Source organism: Tauraco erythrolophus, chromosome 15, assembly GCF_009769465.1.
Source record: "Tauraco erythrolophus isolate bTauEry1 chromosome 15, bTauEry1.pri, whole genome shotgun sequence".
NCBI classification, from domain to species: domain Eukaryota; kingdom Metazoa; phylum Chordata; class Aves; order Musophagiformes; family Musophagidae; genus Tauraco; species Tauraco erythrolophus.
In genome coordinates, this window is record NC_141479.1 from 1,309,408 (window position 1) to 1,332,727 (window position 23,320).

The 23,320-nt window shown below is 62.4% G+C and overlaps 1 protein-coding gene across 4 annotated transcripts; it reads left to right on the forward strand.

Annotated features, from left to right (window-relative positions):
• Positions 1-563: 563 nt before the first annotated feature.
• Positions 564-23,231, forward strand: CARMIL2 (capping protein regulator and myosin 1 linker 2). 4 transcript variants are annotated; one of them, XM_086620958.1, is made up of 40 exons: positions 564-603; positions 2,394-2,485; positions 2,609-2,659; positions 2,940-2,999; positions 4,166-4,287; positions 4,556-4,653; positions 5,211-5,281; positions 5,887-5,960; positions 6,682-6,757; positions 6,834-6,922; positions 7,257-7,351; positions 7,516-7,602; positions 7,834-7,943; positions 8,280-8,357; positions 8,582-8,658; positions 8,747-8,851; positions 9,095-9,164; positions 9,373-9,454; positions 10,979-11,075; positions 11,356-11,413; positions 11,896-12,068; positions 12,778-12,846; positions 13,506-13,599; positions 13,689-13,784; positions 14,174-14,302; positions 15,034-15,147; positions 15,232-15,407; positions 15,868-15,955; positions 16,387-16,503; positions 16,964-17,030; positions 18,021-18,292; positions 19,852-19,957; positions 20,378-20,799; positions 21,024-21,143; positions 21,473-21,509; positions 21,690-21,758; positions 22,017-22,322; positions 22,505-22,612; positions 22,855-22,953; positions 23,056-23,231. In XM_086620958.1, exons 1-40 carry the CDS (start codon positions 564-566, stop codon positions 23,229-23,231), a joined length of 4,470 nt encoding a protein of 1,489 aa, XP_086477084.1. The 4 variants fall into 4 exon arrangements, with proteins under 4 accessions (XP_086477084.1, XP_086477085.1, XP_086477083.1 ...); XM_086620959.1 differs by having other exon boundaries at positions 19,852-19,955; positions 20,394-20,799; XM_086620957.1 differs by having other exon boundaries at positions 2,940-2,998; positions 4,156-4,287; positions 19,852-19,955; positions 20,394-20,799; positions 21,963-22,322.
• Positions 23,232-23,320: the final 89 nt, after the last annotated feature.

The window sequence follows — 23,320 nt, forward strand, 5'->3', positions numbered from 1 at the left end:
TCCAGAGGAACGCCCTACGGTGGCCACCAGCATCCATCCTCTTCAACTCCTCTTGCAGATGCCCAGTGCAAGTTAACAGAGCTGGGCTGACCTCCTGGCGCTGGGAAGGGTAGAGCTGCTCTTCTCACCCTCACCGGCCATCTTCAAGCAGAAACATCCCATGGACCACCCAGGGGGGCTGTGGGGCAAGGAGAGGTCACGGACCCTCAACACTTGAAGGCTGGAGCCATGGGGAGATGATGCCGCTCCTGGCTGGGAGGCACTGCTGGGGTGTCCCTAGGCTGGGAGAAGGGCTGGGCACGGCGCCGGGCAGCGATGCCCTCTCCTCCCGGTGGGGCTGGTGGGACGCGGGCGCCGTCGCTTTCATTTCTCTTCTCTTGCTCAGGCGGCAAATCTCGCCTGACGGGGCAGGAAGAGGCACCGAGCGCTGGGAGGGGGGGGAGGAGGCGGCGACGCTGCCGGGCGCTCACCTCTCTGCTTCCTCCCGCCGGGGCGACTTCCCGGCGGCACCCCGGGGATGCTGCCCTGACGCCCGGGCGGGTGACCCGCCGTGGGTCCCGACCATGGCTGCGTCCCCTGGAGGGATCCCCGCCGAGCTGCAGGGTAAGCATCGCCCATCGCCGCGCTGCCGGGGCACTGGTGCCACATGGAAAGCGCTGGCACGGGGCCTGCTGGGCTTGGCAGAGCCGCTGCTGGGTTCCTCCGCGGTTCGGGGGGGTCTGGGTGGGGTGTGGGGTGTGAGAGCCTCTCGGCCCCAAAACTCACGCGCTTGAGGATGCTGCTGGGGACAAAAGCACCCCCAGGTGCCAGCCCGGCTCCCTGAGGATGTGGTTCTCCGCGGATCCTGCTGCCCAGTTTGTGGATACGGGCTGGTGCTGCTCGATCCCATGGGCTCGGGGTCCCGTGGGCAGCTTGGGGGTCCCTGGCAGTGGTGGGTGCGTGAAGCACCAGCGCTCCCGACCTTCCCTCCTTTGCAAAACCAAAAGGCCGCGGAGGTCTCAGGGGGGTCCTGCCTTCCCCACCCCACGGCGAAGGAGATGAGTGGCGGCAGCGCCAGGTCCCTGGGGCACGCAGCTCGGGCCACTGGACCCGCGGGGCTCTCGGCAGTGGCATGAAAACCCAGTTTGCTTTGTGTGGCGATGGACGGCCATGGTTCTGGTGCCGTTTCTCCAGTGCGGAGCAGGAGAGAGCGGGAAGTGGCGGTGCTGGAGGCGGGGGTGATGCTGGTGCTGGTCCGCAGTGACTGGTTTGCAAACACGGGGAGGGTGGCACACACCACTGCCCCCGCACGTCACGGCTGGCAGAGCTGCTGAAAAAACACAGAAGCAGAATGTGTCCCTCGCTGCACCGGGGGGAGGGAGGGCTTGGGTGCTGAGTTGCTCCCTGGTGGTAAATTTGGGAAGGAAGGAAGCGGGACCCTCTTGCCGCTCGACACCAGCTCCTGGTGAGCCAGGCAACACGGGCAGAGTAAAGCAGCGAACCCAAAACCCTGTGCTTGGCCGGGGTCGCGGCTGGGCTGCAGAAGCTGATGAGGAGATGGGATTATTGCCCAAGCAGCAAACGAGACCCACAGCTGGTGAAGAATCATAGAGTCATAGAATGGTTTGGGTTGGAAGGGACCTTCAAGATCATCCAGTTCCAACCCCCCTGCCATGGGCAGGGACACCTTCCACTACACCAGGTTGCTCAAAGCCTCATCTAGCCTGGCCTTGAACACTTCCAGGAATGGGGCAGCCACAGCTTTTCTGGGCAACCTGTGCCAGTGCCTCACCACTCTCAGAGTGGAAAATTTCTTCCTTCTATCTCATGGAAATCTCCCCTCTTTCAGTTTAAAGCCATTGCCCCATGTCTTGTCACTACACCCCTTGTCCAAAGCCCCTCTCCAGCTTTCTTGTAGCCCCTTTAAGCACTGGAAGGTCTCCCTGGAGCCTTCTCTTCTCCAGGCTGAACAGCCCCAACTCTCTCAGCCTGTCTCCATAGCAGAGGTGCCCCAGCCCTCGGATCATCTTTGTGGCCTCCTCTGGCCCAGGTCCAACAGCTCCGTGTCCTTCTTGTGTTGGGGACCCTAGAGCTGAACGCAGCATTGCAGGGGGGTCTCATGAGAGCAGAGCAGAGGGGCAGAATCCCCTCCCTCGCCCTGCTGCCCACGCTGCTTTGGGTGCAGCCCAGGACACAGCTGGCTTTCTGGCCTCCAGCACATGTTGGTGGCTCGTGCTGAACTAAGAAGCGTGTGGCTCAGCTGAGGGCAACCAGGGTCTGACGGTCAGGTGTGGATGGAGAGGAGCTGGTCTGGGTGGGAACAGCAGGTGGTGTCCCCAAGGCAACAGGGCACCTGGGAGAGGAGCAGGGGTGGCTTAGGCTGCCTCACTTCACGGAGACACTGGTCTTTTCAGAGGGCATCACCGCCTTCCTGGGAACGAAGAAGGTGCTCCTAGTGATGAGTGTCCAGCTGCAGGTGAAATCCAAGTATGACGACTACATCTTGGTATGTGCAGAATCCCACCTGGTTCCTGCTTTCCCAGTTTCCCAGGCAGCCGCTTCGTGGCCGCAGTGGGGAACAGGGGTGTCTCACATGTCCCCCCGGTCACACCAATGTCCCTCTGCCCAGGTGCTGACACCCTGGCGAGCCTACGTGCTCCCAGTCATGCTGCCGGTGAGGGTGAGTGCTGGGGACCCTGCGCTGCGGTCGAGCCCCCAGGCTCCTGGGAGGGCATCACTCAGCTGCCGTGGGCACTGGGGGGGTGTCCCGTGGGTCACCCAGGCCACCAGGTCTGGAGAACCCCAAGGAGGAGGAGGATGCGGTGAAGTGGAGAGGGCGTTTGGGTCAGGGGGCTGGTGAAGGCTGGGGGGACTGTGGGGAAGGGTGGGAGCTGGAGGGGCACCCTCTGGTCCCCCATCTCCATCGGTGCTGGGGCTGATCCCACTCCTCCCACCCACAGGTCCACAGCAGCTTCAGCTTCCTGGAGGTGAGGGAGATGACGGTGCAAGAGCCCAGCGTGGTGAGTGGCACCAACACACGCAGCAAACCCAGTCCAAGCACCCACCCCACCTCCTCCCATGCCAAACCTGGCTCGGAGCCCACCGCAGGGTCTGGGGGTGTCCTCACCCCCCGTCGCACGCTGAAGGTCACCAATGATGATCCATGAGGGTGTTCATGCCTTTGCCACCTCTAACGAAACCTTCTTATGGCCTCGTCCATAGTGCAGGGAGACACCCGGGGGTGCTGGGTGTGGGGGCTGCACCCCCTCCCCGCGGCGGTGCCTGCCTGTGGCACCTCCTGCTCGGCGTGGCCGAGGTGACCAACGGCCGCTGGCTTACCGGGGCCGAGCCAAATTTAGCAGGAGGGTGTTTTAAACCCCGTTAATCCTCTTAGAGGGCAGCGCAGGGCAGCCGCCGCGGGTGGGAACGGCGGAGGAGAGGGACGGGTGCCCTGGCTAGGATGTGTCCACCGAAACGGGGCCGTGGTCCTCGTTAACCCCCAGTCTGTCTTCTGCTCATTAGAGCATCATTGGTGATTGTGGCCTCGGCTTCTCAAGGGGGTTTCTACTCAAATCTGGGGGAGAAATGGCGAGGGGCTGGGTGGGAGAGAGGGGAGCTGGGGGCAAACCCCTGGGGTGGAGAGGGGCAAGGCATCGGCTGGGGTGCGGGAAGCTGTTGATGGCGCGGGCAGGACCTTGCCTGGCGTTGGCAGAGGAGCCATCCTCGTGCGGTGCCGGCAGATAATTGCCGTCTCGCTCCCACGCCTCGATCAGGATGTAAGTAAATCAGGTTGCCATGGGATTCTTACGATTTTTTATTTTTTTCTGATAGGATCTGAAAGCCAAAAAAGCCTCAAAACCCCGTTAGATAAATTTGGAGAGGAAACTTCCATCCTCCAGCTGTGGGCAGGGTCAAGGCCACCTTCACCTCCACCACTCTGGGCTGCTTCTGCATTAGCTCAGTTTGAATTTTGGGGTGATTCGTGCCTTTTTCTGCCACGTCACGGTCTCTTTAATGTATTTTATCCCAAATTCCTGGTGCTCGCAGCCTTCCTCGCTCGTTTATAAGCAGCGGTTGGGTGTTTGCGGTGAGGAGCCGATGGCTGTCACAGTCGTGGCCACAGGCTCGGGGACACACCACGTGCCACCGGCTCACTTGGGTGTCTCCCATCCTTTGGACCCCACAGGTTGTCATAGAAACGGATGCAGTGTCTTACGCCTTCCGGTTCATGGCCTTCGATGATTTGGAGCAAGTTGTCATCCATGTCACCATGTCACTTAAGAAGGTCTTTCCAGACTCGTCCCCTGGGTAAGGGTCTTCTGCTCCTCAGGGGTAGCCGTGTAGGTACCAGAGGAACCTCTTGGCTCAGAAAAACCCCAAATATGGGATGGGTTTGGGATTAGTGCCTTTTAACAGGGAAAAAACATAGTGATGGAGGCCAGACCCTGCTCCCCAGTTGCATTGGGATGAACGTTTCTGGCCGCCCTCACACATGGAGGGGTCGTAGCTAAGCACAAAGCGGTGGGGATGCTCTTCTCCCAGCACACTGCCACGCACCCCTCTGGTCCTCCCCCAGGACTCTGCTCAAGAATTCACCCCCCAACCTGTACGAGAGGATCCGGCAGATCACGGACTCGCTGGAGGAGATGCTGCAGAGCAGCCCCGGGCCCTGCGGTAAGCCCCTTTCTTCCATGGGCCAAGAGGGTTGGAGCACCCTGGAGGCCATCCCAGCCCAGTGTCTATCAGTCTGTGGTGGCTTAGGTCAGAAGGAACTCTGCTAGTGGGATCTGCTCTCCACCAGCTCACCCCAGCCCATGGGGCAGGAGCAGGTTTAAAGGGATGTAGCTACCCAGAAAGGAACAGGACAACTGTGGGGCAAGGATGTTTGGTGGCCACTCATGAGGATGTGGAGCTGTGGATGCTTCCACCCACCTCGTATGGCATTGCTGCGGAGCCAGGGGCTCTTCCCGTGGCCTGATTTGGAGTGGGATACCTCTGTTATGGTCACACAACACACCTTGCCTGGTGTCTACATGGATCAAGCAAAGCCAACTGCAGCCCCTGGAGCAGTCTGATCGCTTTTGGGCTGGCAGTAGACAGGACACTCTGGTCCCTTTGAGGAGGGAAAGGAGAAGCCTCTACCATCCATCTCCTGTCTTCTGCCCTCCCCAAAGTTCTTCTCCATGTTCCTATGGGAAGGTCTTGCCACCAAGACCACCTTCTCTTTGCAGGGGGGTTTTCGGAGACCTACGCTGCCTTATGTGATTACAACGGCTTTGTCTTCCGCGAAGAGATCCAGTGGGTAAGCTGGCCTTGCCCCATGGAGAAGGGACAATGATCAGTGTATGGCTGGGCAGGTGGGGAACGGGGCTGCTGGGGCTAGGAGCATCCCAAGGACATCCCAGAGCTTGGAACTGCGGTTCTGCCTGGCTCGAGTGCCCCGTGCTTCTTGGTGGGGTGGAATCCAAGCGTAGGTAGGGATGAGATGCCTCGCACCAGGTTGTTTCCCAGACTGTCACGTAAGGAGAGCCCCTGGAAATCTGGGACCTTGCTGGGTGTGCCTAGCAGAGAAGCCCACTGGGACCTAGCCACAGCAGGACCAGCTGCCCCTCTCTCCCTCTGGGACGCTGACTCCATCCCACCTCTCCCCACGCCCTCATTCCCACCAGCCTGGGAGCGTGTTGCCTTCTTCTGGTCAGTCCCTGCAGACGAGGTCCAAGACCCACCAAGCCATCCCACCAATGTGAGACGTGCACCCTGGCAGCCACCGCACCAGGGGAGGGTTTGGACTGGGGGTTTAGGCAAGGGGCTCCCCAAGGGCTCAACTCCCTCCAGCGGCACCGGACACTCGAGCCCTCCCCAGAACCAGGTGCTGAGCCTGATCCATGCGTTCATCCATCCGGGCAGGACGTGGACAACATCTACCACAGCCAGGACTGCCGGGAGTTCAACCTGCTGGACTTCAGCCACCTGGAGAGCCGGTGAGTCCCCCGTGCCACGCCAGCGCTCGTCCTCATCCTCCCCGTCCATGGCAGGGCTGGCCCAGCACGCTCCTCCCCTTGGGTTAGAAGCTTTTTCTTGCTTTACACGCTCCAAAGATGCCACGTCTGCAGGCGTCCCATGGGGCAACGGCCCCGCCAGGCCGGGCAACCTCCCCTCTTCGTTTTTGAACGCTTAAACAAGCCCGTGAGCTGCTTATGAAGGTGGAAAACCAAATGTCACGGCAGCTGGTGGCCGTCAGGTGTTTCCCTACGCAAAGCAGTCGGCGCTGCTCCCCCTCACATATTTACATATAAATAACCAATGGCTGTGACGGGGTTATAACCTCATAGCGGGGCCACGAGCGCCAGCTGTGCCCAGGGTCATGGTCATCCTCGTGGAGCTTGGCCACGTCTCCATCCCAAGAAAGACGGAGCAAGGGTTCAGCTTGAAACTTCTTTCCACTCGAGCGAAACCCGTGTTGCTCCTTACGGGAGAGCTCGAGATTCAGATAAAACCCACAAGTGTTTGACAGAAACACGCAAATATTCAGATTAAATTTGATTTTCCCTGAGGGCATCACCTGGGGAAGCTGAGTCGTGTCTGTGGGTTGTTTCGAATTCATGGAGCCTGGTCCTGCCCTGTTGGAGCACCCCAGGGTTGGGTGTCTTGGGGCACCCATTTGGGACCAGGCTTGACCCCTTCATCCTCATCACCCTGCAGAGACGTGGCACTGAGCGTCGCCGCCTTGTCCTTCAACCTGTGGTTCACCAAACTCTCCTGCAAGGACTTCAGGCTGGTGAGTGCTGGTGCCACGGTGCTGGTCACACCAGAGGTGGCTGGGTTTCCAGAAAGGCTTTCTTCTTCCCTGCCAGAACCAGGAGATTTCGGAGCAGCTGCTCTACATGCTCAGCAAATCGGTGACGCTGGAGGAGCTGGTGCTGGAAAACAGCGGGTTGAAAGCGTAAGCAAAGGGTGTTGCATGGCCCTGGCATGATGATGAGCAGGATCTCGGCAACCTTGTGCTGCTTATCACACCTGTGTGGAGAAGGGAGGTCCAGGGAGGGGTTTGGTGCCCTATTGCTTCCTCAGCATGAAGTCTCTGGGAGCAGAGACCTTCCCGTAGCCTGGAGACCGCCCTTGGAGATGCTTTTGCTTTCTCCTGGCTCCTCAGATGGAGCCAGCTCTACCACTCAGGCAGGAACTGGTGGCGCATCCCCGTAAGACTGCAGGATTGGTGGCCACGTCTCCTGGAGGTGACCGTACCTTGCTCAGGCTGGTGGCCCTTCTCCCCACAGTGACTTTGTGCAGAGGATGGCCCAGGCACTCACCAACCACCCTGACTCCGTCCTGCACACCATCAACCTTGCTGGCAACCAGCTGGAAGACAGAGGTACCCAACTTTAGGGCTGAGATGAGTTTCCACCCATGAAAACTGATGTCCAACTCCGGATCCCACTGGCAGCTGCCCCCCCACCGCGGAGGCTGTATCTCGGGGTGGGATGGACGCCCATCCATGCAGGCATGGCCACTCAGGGCTCTCTGCTCTTTCATCAGGGATCGTTGCCTTTAGCCGGCATGTGGAGAAGAGGCCCAAGGGTCTGCAGAGCCTCAGCTTGGCCAGGACAATGGTGACTGCCAAAGGTATAGCCCAGCATCCCGCTCCCTGCCCGGGCACAATTGGGAGGCTGGATGTGGTGGCATTCGGGGACAAACTGGCATCAGAGGGGTGGCTGGAGGGACACCTCGGAAAGGGCATCTTCAAGGATGGGATGTCCTGCTGGAGCAGATGTAGAGTGTCCCTTCCTCTGCTCTACGGCTCTCCCTGGTGCAGGGAACCCCGGGGCACATATCTCTGCCCCTCTCCCCGAGCAGGGATGAGCACGTTATGCAAAGCCCTCACAGATAACAAAGCCATCGGATCCTCTCTCCGGCACTTGGACCTCTCCGGAAACCCCGGTACCTTGGCTGGGGATGACATCAACGTGAGTGGCCGGGGTTGACACTGCCAGGGCTCTGTCCCCATGCATGGGCTCGATGGGGTTCCCCAGGGTATGCACCCTGCCTCGCAGCACCCCGGGGATGGGGAGGTCACAGCTGCGACACCTCCCTGCCCACCAGGGTTGGGCGATGCACTGGGGACATCCTGATCCATCACCTGGTGGGAAGGTGGGAGATGCCACCTGGAGCTGGGTTCCGCTGTGCAGGACCCATCCCTATGCTCAGCAGGAGGGAGGAGGAGCTGGAATTTCAGGGCTGTAGGGTGCTGGGTGGGGGGTTTGGGGTCCTGGGCAAAGCCACTGAGCCCTCTCTGCCCCCAGAACCTGCAGACCCTCCTCTGCCAGTGCCACTCACTCTCCCACCTCAATCTGGCCGGCACGGATTGCCCATTGGATGTTGTGAGTACCTACACCGGGGGTCCCGGCAGCAAGCCCTTGCCCTCAGCCCCCCTCCCGAAACCGTGCCAGGGGTACTGCCAGCCCATCCCGGCTGGCACAGGACTGCAGGAACAGAGCATGTGTGGGGCAGTGGTCAGCTGGACCAGCAATTCCCTGCTGCCACGGATGGGTTGGGGGGCTTGAGGTTCAGCAGGAGCACACATCTGGCACCTTCACCCTGGCAGCTTTTTGGAGCCCTGGTCCATGGGTGCCACACCAGCCTCGTCCAGCTGGATCTCTCCAAAAACCTCTACTCACACAAGTAAGGCCCCCCGGGGCAGTGGGGAGAGGAGCGCAGCACCTCTGGCGTTGGGTGGGAGATGATGCTCCGTGGTGTCCATCCTTTTCAGGAAGGTGAAAACCATCTCCCCTGACATCAAGGAGTTCTTCAGCCAGGCCTGTGCCCTCAGGCAGGTCTCGCTGGCTGGTACCAAGCTGCCAGCGGATGCTGTAAGGTGAGGTGGGGCTGTGGGTCCACCCAGGAGAATGGATTTGGGGTGAGCATGGACGGAGTGGGGACCTCACTCAGGGCTTCGCGCGTTGAGAGGGCTGGTGGGGAGGATGGATGGGTCTGTGAGGCAGAGGTTTGAGAAGGTTGTCTTCTCCAGCACCCCGCTCCCACTACCTGGACCATTGGGGGTGCCCCACAGTGGGTGCTGGTGCTCACTCTGATGGGTGGCTTTTGGTGACTTCTCCAGGGCGCTGCTGCAAGGGCTGGCGGACAACGGTCACATCAGCGACCTGCACTTGGACCTCAGCAACTGTGAGGTGAGGGGCCAGCACCCATGGGTGCCATCAGACCAGCCAGGAGGTCCTGTTGCTGTGGTTGAGGAGTCGTGGAGGGGGGTTCAACCTCTGTGTGGGTAGGACCGTGCCCTGTTTGCCATGGGGCTGGGGTGACCTTCCCGATGGCAGGATCTCGTTTGCAGGGCTCGGCGCCTCCCCTTGTACTGATGCCTTTGCTGTTTCTTCCAAGCTGAGATCAGCGGGGGCCCAAGTCATCCAGGATCTCATCCCCGACGCCAGCTCCATCAGCCACCTGGACTTGTCTGACAACGGTAGGTTGCTTTTTCCCCAGCTGGGAGAAGACCACCTCCATCTGCAGGTCCAGCCACCATGAGTTGTTGGGCCAAGGCCAGCTTGTAGGAGGCCCCACCAAGATGGGTAAGATCTGCTGCTTTTGCCTGACTTTTGACCATGGTGACTAACGCAACATTAAACTGCGTTTGTCACCTGTAAAAGTCCTTCAGCAGCAGCAGCCGTGGTGTATGGGCTGTGTCTCGTGGGGATGAAGGCTCCCAACAGCAAGCAGTGGGTTCCTACCTGAGAAATTACCACCTCGTCAGGCTTCATGGCTTTCTACCCCCAAAACCAACAGACCCCCCGTCTTCCCTGAGGCAGGCAGTCCTTACATGCGCTCTTCTCGCTCTGCCGCTGTCCTTTCCAGCACTCTGGGCCTCTTCCATCACATTCCAGTGTGAATTCCACCACATTCCCACGGTGGTGGCCCTCACTTCTCCCCTTGTTCAGAGAGAAAGCACGGGGTGTGGGGCGATTTCTGCATCCCCTCCTGCCTCAGGACCTGCCAAAAATCCTCATTTCACATCTTTTTTGGTACAAGCCTCTTCAGCTGACTGGATCTGAGGAGGTCTCGTGTTGCTGGCTCAGGGTCTGAAGCATTGAAAAGGTCCTCTTGAGCTGAAACTCTTCCCACCTCTCTGTAAGAGATAGCAACAGAAGCTGCAAGTTTGTCCCGCTCTGGATTCCAAAGCCGTGGGCAAGCAACCCATAATCATCACCAATGTCACCTCTGCCAGCTCTTAATTTCACCTAGAAGGCCCCAAACCTTATAGCAGCCTTGCTGAGATCTCACAGCAGACCATGCAGCAGCTCAACAGCCGGATGGTTCTGGGGAAGTTGGCATGGTTCAAATTCATTCAAAAAACACCTGTTCAGGCCACCAGTGCCCCAAAAGCTCACTCTCTTACCCAAAATCTCCGGCCAACCTTTACCAAAACATGCTTCTATTTTTTGGCTTTCCTGGTGGAGCAGCTCCATGCAGGAGGACGGTCTCGTAGGTGGGTCTTGCTGCCTCCTGCCCTTGGCTGGCAGAGTGGCTGGGCAAGCAGGTCCCTGCCCTGCGGGAAGGATGTCACTGGGCCCAGTTTCCCTGGGGACGCCAAAGCCGTGAGGACAGGAGTACAGGCAGTTGTCCAGGGCAGTGGTGGGGTGATGGAGGGCACATCCCTGCAGGGTGGCAGAAAGCAAGTGCCGTCTCTAGCTCCATAAATGTTTCTCATGGCTCATCATGGCCTTGGCACCCCAAATGGCAGGAGTCCTCAGAGACCACCCCGATTGCTCCCCAGCAACCTCGGCTCTGCACAAACCTTCTGTTTCCTTGATGAAGCCATGAAAGGAGGAAGATGTTCAGGAGTTGCCCTGGACATCTCTCTACCATCCCATGGTGGGAGCTTGGTGGCTCTGCAGGTGTCCCTTGGGGGACCACCATGCCACCTCGGTTCCACCTCTACGTTCCAGATAGCTTGGACCATATCCCAGTGGGTGTCTCCCATCTCTCGCAGGCTTCGACCCTGACATGGTGACGCTGGTGCTCTCCATCGGCAGAAGCAAGTCCATCCGGCACGTCTCTCTGGGGAAAAACTTCAACATCAAATCCAAGTAAGCGCAAAGTCGCAGCGCCCGACCCGGGAGCCCTCCCGGTGCCTTGCCCCCACCTCGCCTCTCTCCCCCCATCCAAGCCCATGGGCTGGTGGGCGATGCCAAGGATTGCCTGCCCATCCCGCCTGCCCCAACCCAACGGGGAGCCTGGGGCTGAGCGGGGACCGTCACCGGCTCCCGCCGGTGCTGCAGGGTCATGGGCATGGTGTTGGGAGGAGGGAGCTCTGCCAGCTGCCCCAGGGATGCACGTGTAACCCCCTCTCCATCACCTCTCCCGCAGGGAGGGGCTGGTGGACGTCCTGCACCGCATCGTCCAGCTGACCCAGGAGGACGACTGCGTGAGTCCGGCTTGTCCTCAACCTCCCCGAACATCCCATCCGTGTCCTCTCGGTCACCCTCCGTACCGCGGTGCCGTCCGGATCCCTCCCAGCAAACCTCTCTCCCTCCTGCTGCCATTCAAATCCTTCTGCTCTTATTTTCCCCTGCCTGAAGCAGATGCTCAGGCGGAGAAGCCAGAGCTGTTCCCGTTGCTCCGGGAAAGCGGGAGCCTGCGTCTGGCTCAAGGCGCGGAGGAGATGCTCGGTGTAACCTGGCTGCAGCCCAGCTTTCCGAAAAAGCCTCTTTCCTCCTCGCTGCCTGCCAAGCAGCTGAGCTAAATCCAGGGTGTTGCCTGAGCACCCGTTGCCCTTCTTTTTTGGGGGGGTTCAGCGCGATTTTGGCTCCTCGAAGCCAGGTCAGGGATGGCGGCTGTGTCTGCAGAGGTGATGCCCATCCTGACATGTCCTGGCCATCTCTTCCCCCCTCCTCCTCCTCTTTCCAGCCTCTCCAGTCTCTGTCCGTGGCCGAATCGCGCCTCAAGCTGGGAACCAACGTCCTGCTGAGTGCCCTGGGCAGCAACACCAGCCTCGTCACTCTGGACATCAGCGGCAATGCCATGGGGGACACGGGGGCCAAGATGCTCGCCAAGGCCCTGCAGATCAACACGAAGCTCAGGTAGCAGCAGCCCACCTCGCCCTGCGGATGCCCTTCCCACCTTGTGGTCCTGGTCGTGATGCTGGTGCCATCAGAGGAGGCTTTTCATGGCTCCTGGTGGCCACGGATGTGGCCCTGGACCGTCCCTGGCATGCGGTTGGATGATGCAACCGTATCTTGCTGTCATGGCAGCCACCTGGCAGTGCTGGCAGGGGACATGTGAAGGGCAAGAGCAGCTCAATCCCTGCCCCAGCACTTGCCAGCTCTTTGCCAGGCTCTGGCACAGCCCGGGGTGCTGCAGTCAGACCCTTGTGGTCACCACCCTCACCTCACACTCTGGCATCAGTTCCTAAAATGCCAGTTTTGATCACGTTGTGCCCACAAAGGCAGGGTGGGGAGGTCTGCAGGGGATGGGGAAGCGTCTCCCAGCCAGGGCTTGTTCCTCTGGAGAGCATCTGCCCTTGCCAGCAGGATGGTGCCTCACGGTGTCCTCCCTGCCAGTCGCTCCCTCCAGGCACCCATATACTTCCCAACTCCTTGCAAAGTCCAAGTTCAGTTTTTTTCAAATCATGAGATTCAGATTTTTAACCCCATTTCCAGACTTTTCTGGTGCCTGGGGGTCAGCCCTGGCCTCACTCTTCCTGGCATGCCGCGGTGCCCGGCGGGTGGGCACCCACCTCAGGAGCTGCGTGGGCACAGGTGAGGCTCACTCATGTCCTTCTCTTTGCAGGACAGTGGTTTGGGACAGAAACAACACAACTGCCCATGGGCTCCTGGAGGTGGCTCAAGCTTTGGAGAGGTAAGGAAGGAGCAGCTCGGTCCTCCTGGCTTGCTACCGCCATGCAAAATTGCCTCTAGCATCAGGATGTCACCGTCCTCAGGGCCACTTGTCCCCTCGAAGCAGCAAGTGCGTCACACAGTTGCACGCAGGTCCCAAGGAAGTTGGTCTACAGCTGGGATCTTGCAGCCAGCAAAACGACCTGTCATCTTTTCGGTGGTAGCACCTTCATGACCAACCTCAGGGTCTCCCCTGGGCTCTGCCTTCCAGTCCTGCATCGCCCAAGGTGGCTTCAGCAATCACAGGGAGGGGGATCGGCTGTTGGTGGAAATGCAGTGCTCTTCTCCCCTCCTTGAAAGACGGGTAGAAGTTGTCCACCTGCCGAGCACACTGTCAGGTCTGACGTTTGGCTGGGTGGCTTCTCTGGAGGTCTGAAGACAAAGGGGTAGATGGAGTGCCTGGGCAGGTGGTCACTGCCACCTTGTTAGGGTTGAGTTTGGCCAAAGAGATGCCAATGGCCATCCACCATCTCCAGGGATGGACCCTGGGGCAATGTCCAGGCTGCCGTCGGGTGGGCTCTGGACCGATGTTACGTCTGTGTGGAAATGCTTGGTGGGGATGAGCCCCATGGGGCAGGGAGGGTCCAGCAGCACCCCCCTCACCCCCGTGCTGCCTCGCAGGAATTACACCCTGAAGACGATGCCGTTGCCCGTGAGCGACGTGGCGCAGGCGTACCGCAGCAACCCCGAGAAAACGGAGGAGGCGGTGCACAAGGTTGGGGGGGTACACGGGCTGGGGAGGGCAGGGGACGCGGGGCCGGGTGCCGCTGACACCAGCTGCTCACCACCTCTTGCCCACCACAGCTCCAGTCCTGCCTGACCAGGAACCAGCTGCGGCGCACGCTGCCCACCCAGACCTTCCGCCTGCAGCAGGGCATCCTCACCACCTCTTCCGAACAGGTTTGCCGGCAGAGTCGCCCCATGGGGCTGCCCCAAACTATCCCTGTTGGCTCCTGGGAGCTCACGCAAGCAGCACAAACCCCTTTTTCACCTTTCTTGAGTGGAGGGTGGACCAGTCTGGAGGGATGAGAATGAGGTTGGGCAGAAAGGGTATCTCCAAGGAACACTCCTGGTTGCATCCATGTGTTTAACACATATGCAACGCCGGGATGTCTCGCAGCGTGGTCCCAGCTCACGTTCACAAGTGATTCCCCAGTCACTGGGCAGGGATGCTCTAGTGGCTCTAACTCACCCCATGGGTCAGCGCCAGCGCGTCTTTCTCCTTGGAATTGGCAGCAAGGAGGGGAATGGGCAGTGCCGGCGCGTGACGCAGTCTCTCCGCTCTCCAGATGGTCAACGAGATCTGCCTGAGCGTGCAGAAGCACGTCGACATCCTCAGTGCCTGCCCGGGCAGGGAGGCGGAGGCGGACATCCTCCGCGCGGAGGAGGCCATCAGGAATGCCAACCTGTCCGTCAGCGTGAGTCGGCCACGCAGGGAAACCCTCAGCTTGCCCAGCTCCAACTCAGGATCGAAGCGGGTTATTGATTAGATAATGACATAATTAACCAGCAGTCGGGGAACATGAGGATCGTCAACGCAACAGATGCACGTCACCGAGCTCTGGCAAAACGTTAAAGAACAGCTGCGAATTTCTCAATCTCCTCCGAGAACAAATCCCCAGAAGTTCCTAATCCCTCCACCCTACATGCCCGTGATGAAGGCCACCATGTTGGCCGAGCAGCTCATGGCACTGTCAGCCAGGGTTGATCCTCCTGGTCTCACTTCTCTCTCCCCATCCCACCTTTTCCTCCTCTTCCTCCTCTACTTCCCTTCAAACCATCTCCTTTTCCTTTTTCCTGACCCTCTTGGCACCCCCCTACCCAGGTAGGGTAGGAGACAGCGGAGACAGGATTTAAGAGGACAATGCTGATGGTGGAAAGGTGGTCAAAGGGATGGGAAAGGATCTCCTGTGATGGGGGAAGGAGGGTAGGTGGGTGGTGGGGAGCAGTTGAGGTGGGACACAGGGACCGTTGGGTGCCAGAATGCCCAACCCTCGTCCAGCAAAGCCAGAAGGTCCCTGGGTCTCCCCAGTTGATGCAGATAATGCTCTTCCATGGGGCAGCCATGGAGATGGGCTGTGCATGGAAGGATGGAAAGCTGGGATGAGGTGCCATGGGATGATCCACACCATCTCTCTTCCCGTGGCAGATCCTGCCCCTCTTGTACGAAGCCGGGAACACCCCGTACCAGAATGGCAAACTGCAGCACAAGCTGGAGTGTCTTATGGAGGAAGCATCGCAAACCTGTGGCCGGGAGATCCAGGTGGGCATCCTCGGCTCTCCTGGTAACCACGTGAATCCTGATAGAAAAGACACTGAAAACTCCCTTTTCCTCCCCAAACTCCAGGCCATCATGCAGGCAGCGCTGGACACAGCGCACAGCCTCTGCCCGGCCGTGGTGCAGAAGAGTGGGGTGCGGGACCAGCTGGTCAATGCCATGTCGGAGCGCATCTACCTCCAGGACCACCTCAACCTCAGCGCCGTCCTGGACCAGATGGTCACCGATGTCTTCAGCAAGCTGAAGTGGGTGACGTGACGTGCTGTCCTTCCCCTTTGCTTGGCAGCTGCCTCTCGCCCATGGGGTTGGATGAGGGGCTTTGGGGAGGGGGTCCCTACCAACCACTGCCCTCCCCACATGGTGGTGGTGTGCTGGGTCCTGTTCCTGGGTCCTTCCCAGCTGTCGCTTTGCTTCCTGCTCATATCTGGTTGGGATGTGTCCCTACAGAGCTGGGAAGCGCCACGGGGTGATGTTCCTGCAGCACGTCCCCGTGCTGCATCTGGTATCTTGGCATCTTCTATCCCAGCTGGTGCATGCTCCCGTTCCTGCTCCAGCAGCACACGCCCAGCGAGCCGGAGCCCAGGGCACATCCTGGGTACCACGACCGAGCATTCACCTCCCCAGCGAGGTTCTCCCGGTGGGGGCTGGCCCCGTAGCTCGCAGGGGGCTGGGGGTGCTGGCCCTGACACCCCTCTCTGTTCCCAGTGAGATCAAGCTGTCCGTCACAGCCGCCGCGGCCGACTGCATCGTGGATGCCGTGCTGGCAGACTTGACCATCGCCCAGTGCAAGCTGGTGAGCGCCGGGGACTGCCGGCCCCTGCCAGATGGGGACTGGGGTGCAGGATGGGGATCTGGGTACCCCGGCGTTGCCCAGGTGCCAGCCACATTCCCAGATCTGCTGTCTGGGAAGCAGGACAGGTGCCACCTGGGCGGGTTTTCCTCCTCGGTAATCCTCTCCCGGTGCGGTCACGGCAGCATTAACGCCCTGAGCGAAGTCGGGGAGCCACGGCGTGGTGGGGGGTGCCGGGGTGAAGCCGGGCACCGGCAGCTTGTGCACCAAAACAGGCGCGGGGCAGCTGCGCTGGGGCTGGCAGCCGGCTAATCACGCCTAAATCCGCTCGCAAATCCCAGCTGCGGGTAGCGAGCGGAGCCGCGTGGAGCACGCAGGGCAGCCGGGCACGCTTCGGCCCCCGGGATAATTTAAGCACTTCCTAATGGTTTTAGGCGGAGAGCCTCCCCAAGCAAGGGCTCGACCTCCCGGCACTGCCGCTGGAGCCGGCTGAGGACGATGCCGCCGCGACGACGAGGGGCAGGAATCCTCCGGACCTCGCCGCGGAGGAGGTAAGGTCCGACCCCGCTGTCTCCGTGCGGTGCCCGCGCTGTAACCACCTTTTATCCGCCTTTACCGGATGATGCCAGGCTTAATGCCGCAGCCTCTCCGGCCGCTCGCACCCACCCCCGGCACACAGCCAGGGCAGTGTTAAGGCAATTAATGCTGGGAAATGGGACTGGGAACATGTCCTTACGGTGGCCCAGACTGGTCCTGGCCACGTGCAGCCCCCTCAGCCACTGCTTCACATCCTGGGGTCCAGCGCGGCGCAGGGTCCCGGCCAGGAAAGCAACCGCTCCGGCATCGTGGGTGGTTTTGGTGCCAGACCGAGATGGGAGGACGCAGCCCTGGGGGTGATGGAGGGATTGCCCCCACCACCGGGCCAAGCCTGGCTGGCACCGGCTGCCGCGGGATGCCGCTCGCCATGGCCGGTTTAACGCCGAAGCCGCCGGCGTCCCTCTCTCCCCGCAGTACACGATGGCCCTGCGGCGGAAAAACAAGCATTTCCGGAGCATTCGGCCCACGCCGACCGTGAGAAGTAAGGCGACCGCGCGGCTTTGCCATCGCCGTGGCTCGGCGCGTGCCGTGCCGCCTTCGCCGGGACGAGGCAGGGGCGGGGGGCTCGCAGCAGAGATTTCGGGGGGCTGCTGGGCAGAGCCATTCATGACGATGCTACGGGCAGCAGGCAGAGCTTGGTGGGGATCCAGCCCCTTCGGAGAGCCTCTCCCGGTGCCATGGCATGGTTTTGGAGGGGTTGGCTGGCTCAGCCCCCATGCGGTAAACGCCCTGAGCTCCCTCCCCGTGTGACCAGGCAGGGGTGGGAGGGTTTGTCCCTGACTCCAGATGCCATGGCATGTCCCCCCACCACCCCAGGGACCACTCGGCCATGGGCATTGCCAGCCCACCCAGCACCCCAGGGACCTGGGACAGAGGAGGAGACGCTGCCCACGGGTACTGGTGCTGAGCTGCAACCTGCTCTGCCACCACTGGCGTTGCCCCACGGAGCCCTGCGTGCCGGGGTGGGGGGCAGGACCTGGGCGGGCTGGGGGTAACAAGCAGCCAGCGGGCAACTTTGGGGCTTTGGCTACAATGGATGTTTGGCTTTGAAGCAGAGCTCGTGCCAGTGCCTGGCACCCAGGGGACCCCCGACGTCCCCAAGACCAGCAGCACCCTGACCCCCACTTGGCGGGTACCGAGGGGGGGCTGCGGAGCGAAACGGGATGCGCTCGTGGGGGCCAGTGCCGGCAGAGCGTGTGCCATACGGCCGCTGCCGGAGCATCCGCCCCGCCGTACCCCCCCCAGCACACCAACCCCCGGGGGACACCGTGGCAAGCTCCGGCTGCGCCGCTAAGCCGCTGCTGCCCGGGGGGCCGCCACGGCTGCGCTCCCCTCCCCGCGGCGCGGCGCAGCCAGCAGCCCGCCAACCCTTCACGCGTGGGCGAAGGTGACGGTGCTGATGACGGCGGTGACGATGACGGGGTGGTCTGGCGAGGCTGAAGGCCAAGCTGGCCCCTCTCGTCCCTCGTAGGTGTCTCGGAGCTGGAGCCGGCGGCGGGCAGGGACGCCAGCGGGCTCCGAGCTCACCGGGCGCCGCCGTCACTCAGCCTCGCCGCGCCGCCGGCACGCCCTGCCTCCACAAAGGATGCTGAGCCTGCGAGCGGCTCGCTCCCCGCCACGCAGCCCGCCACCGCCGCCGGATCCCTTATGGACCTGCCGACCGCCGGCGAGAAGCTGGAGCATTGCACCAAAGCCAGGCCCCGGCCCAACCGCCGGCACAAGCAGCCGCCCAGCAAGCCCAATGTAAGGGGGAGGCTGGGGGGGAGGGTCGCTTGGAAAAGGGGAGGGGGTGGATTTGGTTTTTTTTTTCCTTTTTTTTTTATTAATTGAGCGGATTATTGCAGCCGGCGTTCGTCGCGAGGCAGGGAAATGAGATGCGCGGAGCCGCGGCTGGTTTATTATCCCGCATTTCAGCCGCTGCCGGAGCCTCCTCCTCGGAGCGGGGTTGGGGGGGGCAGCCTGAAAGGATGGGCTGAGGGGCACCGGGGGGAAAAATCATCCGTCCCTTTTTCCTACCGCCCGCTGGGAGATGCAGAGCTGGCGGAAAGGCGGGGGGATGATAAAACCCGCAGAGTTTGGGCGCAGAGGGCCGGCGCGTTCGGCAATGGCTCTGGCTGCTTCTCCTCCTCCTGCGCCCCGTTTGCCCCCCGCCAGCCAAAACCCAGTGCCCCCGAAGAGCCAGTGGCCGCCGCGGCTGCTGGTGATGCTGGTGGGGCTCCACCGGCCACTGCGGGGTGGGTTTCACCTCCCCCTCTGCGATGCCAACCAAAGGGCGAGCGGCTGGGGATCGCGCCTTCCCAACCCCCTTCCCAAAGGAAAAGTAACTTTTGGGTGCAGTTGGCAGAGAGTCCGGCTCCGTTGCCATCCCTGGGGCCAGATCCTGCTGGCATCGCCTGGTTCCCACGCCACCGCCAGATCCTTTCACCTGCCGGGGAGCCCCGGCCACGGTGGTGGACCGCGGTGGGACCCGTGCTGCCGCGGGCATCGGATGAGAAGCGGGAGCTGTGTCCCGCGGATGGTGGAGGCTGGCAGGGGCCATCACCCCAGCGCATCTCTCCGCAGCGGGATGGGGCACGGCGGGCTCGGGCGAGCTTTGAGTGGGGACGGGCTGTGATGGACACGACGTGATGTGACAGGGAGAGCAGGGCTGGCATGGCTGGAACAGCTCCTGAGTGGCATCAATCCAGCCGTAATGAAAAGTCGTTATGGATTGAAATGCCACCGGCAGGGAAACGCCTCCCTTTCGTCCACGGGGCGAGGAAGGTGCCGTGGAGGAAGGCTTGGTCCGCTTTGCCATGAGGACGGAGCGGATGGCCTTCATCCGGGCTGCGGTGGCACTCTGGGGTTGAGCTTGAGGATGGCCGCAGACACGGGTCGGCGCAGGGCACCCATTCCATCACCTGCCAGCAGCACGGGTGTCCCTTCCTCAGGGCAGAGGGATGGTCCCTGCGGAAGGCTTCTCCCACGGGGACGGGGAGGTCGGAGACTCGGTCCAGCCCCAGGAGATCTTTAGTCGGGGTTTGTCACCATGTGTCCCCAAGGAGGGTCACAGGCACACACAGACGGTGTGGGTGCCCGGAGCCACCAGCACCCCACATGTGGCACCCAGCGGGGTGCTGGGGGCTGGTGGCCATGCGGCCCTGCCTGTGCAGGATGGGAGCTGGGATGTGCCTGATGACACTGGGGTTTGGCTCTTGGCGAGATGCAGAGGGCCAGCACCCGTCCTGTCAGGTGCACGAGCTGGAGGTGGTGGGCATGGGGGGGATCTTTGCCCCCACGCTGACGGCCGCGTTCGCTGGCAGGTGCAGCCCGTGGCCTCTGAGAACAGTGAGGACAGGAGCATCACCCGCGTGGACGAGGGGCTGGAGGACTTCTTCGCCAAGAGGCTCATCACGGAGGAGCTGCCGTAAGCACTGGGGGGGTTCCCAGGACCCCCTCACCCACCCAGCACCCCAGCACAGATCCAACCCCAGAGTTTTGGCAGACCCCCCCAGCCTTCACCTGCCCTGCGAGTGTTCCTGGTCCCAGTGCCATCCCTCCCCGCCCAAGGGCAAGGCTGGTGGGAGAGAGCTGGGTGCAGCCATGGGATGCAGGATGTGGCCAGCACCCCACTCCCACCAGCCTGGGGAGGGGCTGTGGGGTCCATTCCATAGCGGGGAGACGATGGGGCAGCACCCATGGGGGACCCCACAGTGGGAACAGGTGCCCTTGCTGGGACAGCATCAGCTCCGGGGTGTGTCTGGGGTCTGGATCTGTCCCTTTAGGGTGGGCGGAGGGGCAGGACGTGTCCCCAGCCCCTCGGCAGCCCGGAGCTCACCTTTCCAAACGCTTCATCTCTCCCCAGCCCCACGGCTCCGGAAACCTGCCCGGGATCAGCCCCTCTGGCCCCGTCTGGCTCTCGTACCCTCAAGAAGAAAATCGGGAATTTTTTTGCCTTCAAGAAACCCAAATCGAGCCGGGGCTCGAGGTGCGAGAAGGAGCCCGAGAGCGGCCCCCCTGGCCCCAGGAGCAGGCGCTCGATGCTCAGTGACATTTTACGGGCCCCCAGCAAGGCGGGCGAGGCGAGCAAGCCGCTGAGTAAATCGGAGGAGGGGGGACTCGCTGCCGACCCCCCCGCAGAGCCCCAGCACTGCCAGACCCCCGACTCTGCCCGCAGGATCCGACCCAAGTACTCGCGGGAGGGTAAATCCCAATCGCTCATATTGCTGCCTGGGGAGGACGAGGACGCACTGGGGGTCAGGCACGACAAGGTAAGGACTGGCACTGGCACCAAGCCACCACCACCGCTCTGCTCGGCCGGTGGGTGCTGCTCCCAGCCGAGGGTGCTGGTGGTGGGGTCAGCTGGGGGATGTAGGGACACCAGAGCCATGGCTGGGGACGTCTCCGCTGGGTTGTGGCTGCGCCTCCGGCTGCTGGGGACGTGGCTGGGGTTGGGGATGTGGGTGCTGTGCTGGGTGCTGCATCCGTCCTGCAGAAGAGGCAGCTGGAGAAGAGCGATGGGGAGCTGCCCGGCTCCTTCGAGCAGCGCGTGCAGGTCATGCTCCACCGCATTGGCGTCACCAAGGGCCCGGCCGCCGAGGGCAAGAAGCAGCAGGTGGGGAATGGCACCACTTTCGGGATGGATCCTGCGCCCGAAGGGTGGGTGGAGAAGGGGGGGGTCCATGGGATGGGCCGGGATGGGTAGCACCTGGCTCTGTGCCACCACTGCCTGTAACCTCTGTCCTGTCACCTAACCCTTTGCAAGGGGACTGATGTGTAGGCTTGTGCACGGTGCATGTCTGTCTGTCCATCCGTCCCTCCCTTCCTGGCCTGCACCCATCCCCTGCACCCACCCAGAGCCCAGCAGCACCCTGCCCTCCACCACCCACGGTCCCCCAGGGAGCTGCCACCCTCACCCCTCACCAGCTTTCTTCTCCCTTGCAGAACAAAGACAGCGAGATCAAGAAAGCCGGCTCAGATGGTGAGCGGTTGCCACCTCCCCACCCTGACCCCTACCCAGCTGGGCACCCATGGGGCGGGCACGGGCAGGCCCCCGGCTGGGGGTCCCACCATGCCGTGTCCCCCCGCCCTCGCTGGGTGCTGGTGGCACAGGACAGATGTCAGTGCGCTGACCTGGCCGGGGGGACACTTGTGCTTGCAGGGGACATCGTGGACAGCTCTGCAGACTCCCCCCCCTCCCTGAAGGCTCGCACACACTCCATGTCCACAGGTGGGTCACCCGTGGGTGCCGAGGGGGTCACACTGGTCCCCACGGCAGAGGACGCCGTCCCATACACTAGTGATGGGGAACTGGGGGCCAACCGGGACCGGGGTCCTCAGTTGCGTGCCCAACATGGGTCCCCAACCCTGGTGACGGTGGATGGAAACCCTGTGCCTTGCCCAGTCCCCGCAGTGGCTGCGTGTTGGGTGCCAGCACCGAGAACCATCAGCGCTGGGCACCCACTGTTCTGCCCTGCCTTCCCCGCAGACGCACCCTTCCGCAGCCCGACCGCCGCGCTGGAGCCCAGCGCCGGCCCCGCAGAGCCCCGGCCGGCCTGGAAAGCCCTCGGGAGGCAACCACCAGCCGAAGCGCAGGCCACCGGCTCCAACCAGCCCCGACGATCCTTCGTCCTCCCTGAGCCCAGTGGGCTGCTGGAGCTGGGGAGCCGGGAGGGCTGGAGCAGCAGCCTGCCGCGGCCGGGGAGGAGCGCGCCGGCAGCCCTGCCGCGGAGGGTCAGCCACGGCGGGGAGGCTGCGGCCGGCAGCCCCCTGCCCGCGCCGCTGGACGCTGAAGGTAGGGACAGGGGAGCTGCCGCTGGCATCCCCCGCTCTGCTACTGGCATGTTCCCGGAGTCCCTTGGGAACCAAGGGCAGCAGGAACCCCAGTGCTGGGTGCTGATGGGCAGGGAGCTGCCGGGAGGTCGGGGTGCTGCAGCCTCCTGCCCCACCGACGGCACCTCCGCGCTGCTTTTGCAGACAACCGGCTGACGCCGCGGCTGGCGGTGCCACGGGGGACTGGCCGCCGAGCTGTGTCCGTCCACGAAGAGCAGCTCAGGGAGCCCGAGTGCCCAGCAGAGCTGGGAAGTGAGTGGGGGGGCTGGGGTGGGACCCCCCAACCCTCCCTTGCATCCTGTGCCCGAAGAGGCTGGCAGCGGCACTGCGGCATCCCACGTACACGTGGGTGATGGACGATGGCATCGTGGAACCGGGAAGATCCCAGATGGGGGGACTTGGCGTTGGGGTGGGCTCGGGCGGGAAGGGGGCAGGAGCCAGGCGGCTGTGCCCCATCGTAACACAGGGCTGGGTTGTGTCCCCCCTCCCTGCAGCGGCCACCGTCCCCCTGCGCCTGCGGCGGTCGCCCGTGTTCAAGCGACGGACCAAACACGACTCCCTCCCGGAGCCCGGACCCTCCTTGGATGCTGCAGGTGCGACGTGACGCTCCCCTCCCTCACACCCCGCTACAGCAGGGCTCGGGGTACGGCGTGTGCCCCCCACCCACCCCACGCTCACACCCGTCACCTCTCTAGGTGCCATGCCGCAGGACCGACCCCACGCCGGGCTGGAGGAGCCACATGCCGGAGCTGGCACCGAAGAGGAGCCGCCGCGAGCCCTGGCACAAACCGTTGCGAACGCACAAGACTCAGCAGCCGTAGACCAAAGAGGCCCGGTGCCAGGCCGGGGGCAGCCAGCCCCGGGACAGTGAAGCCCCTGCATGCTGCCGCGCTCTTCCCAATAAAACAAACCACCCTGCAAGCGAGCGCGCGGTGCCAGGCTCTTTGGCGGCCGGGGCGC

What these genes read in the sequence shown, in the direction of transcription:
- CARMIL2 (XM_086620956.1), top strand. Translation starts at nt 564, where the DNA reads ATGGCTGCGTCCCCTGGAGGGATCCCCGCCGAGCTGCAGG. An exon ending in CCTGCAAGGACTTCAGGCTG is followed by an intron (nt 6,758 to 6,833) that starts GTGAGTGCTGGT and finishes CTTCCCTGCCAG; the next exon opens with AACCAGGAGATTTCGGAGCA. An exon ending in CGGATTGCCCATTGGATGTT is followed by an intron (nt 8,358 to 8,581) that starts GTGAGTACCTAC and finishes TCACCCTGGCAG; the next exon opens with CTTTTTGGAGCCCTGGTCCA.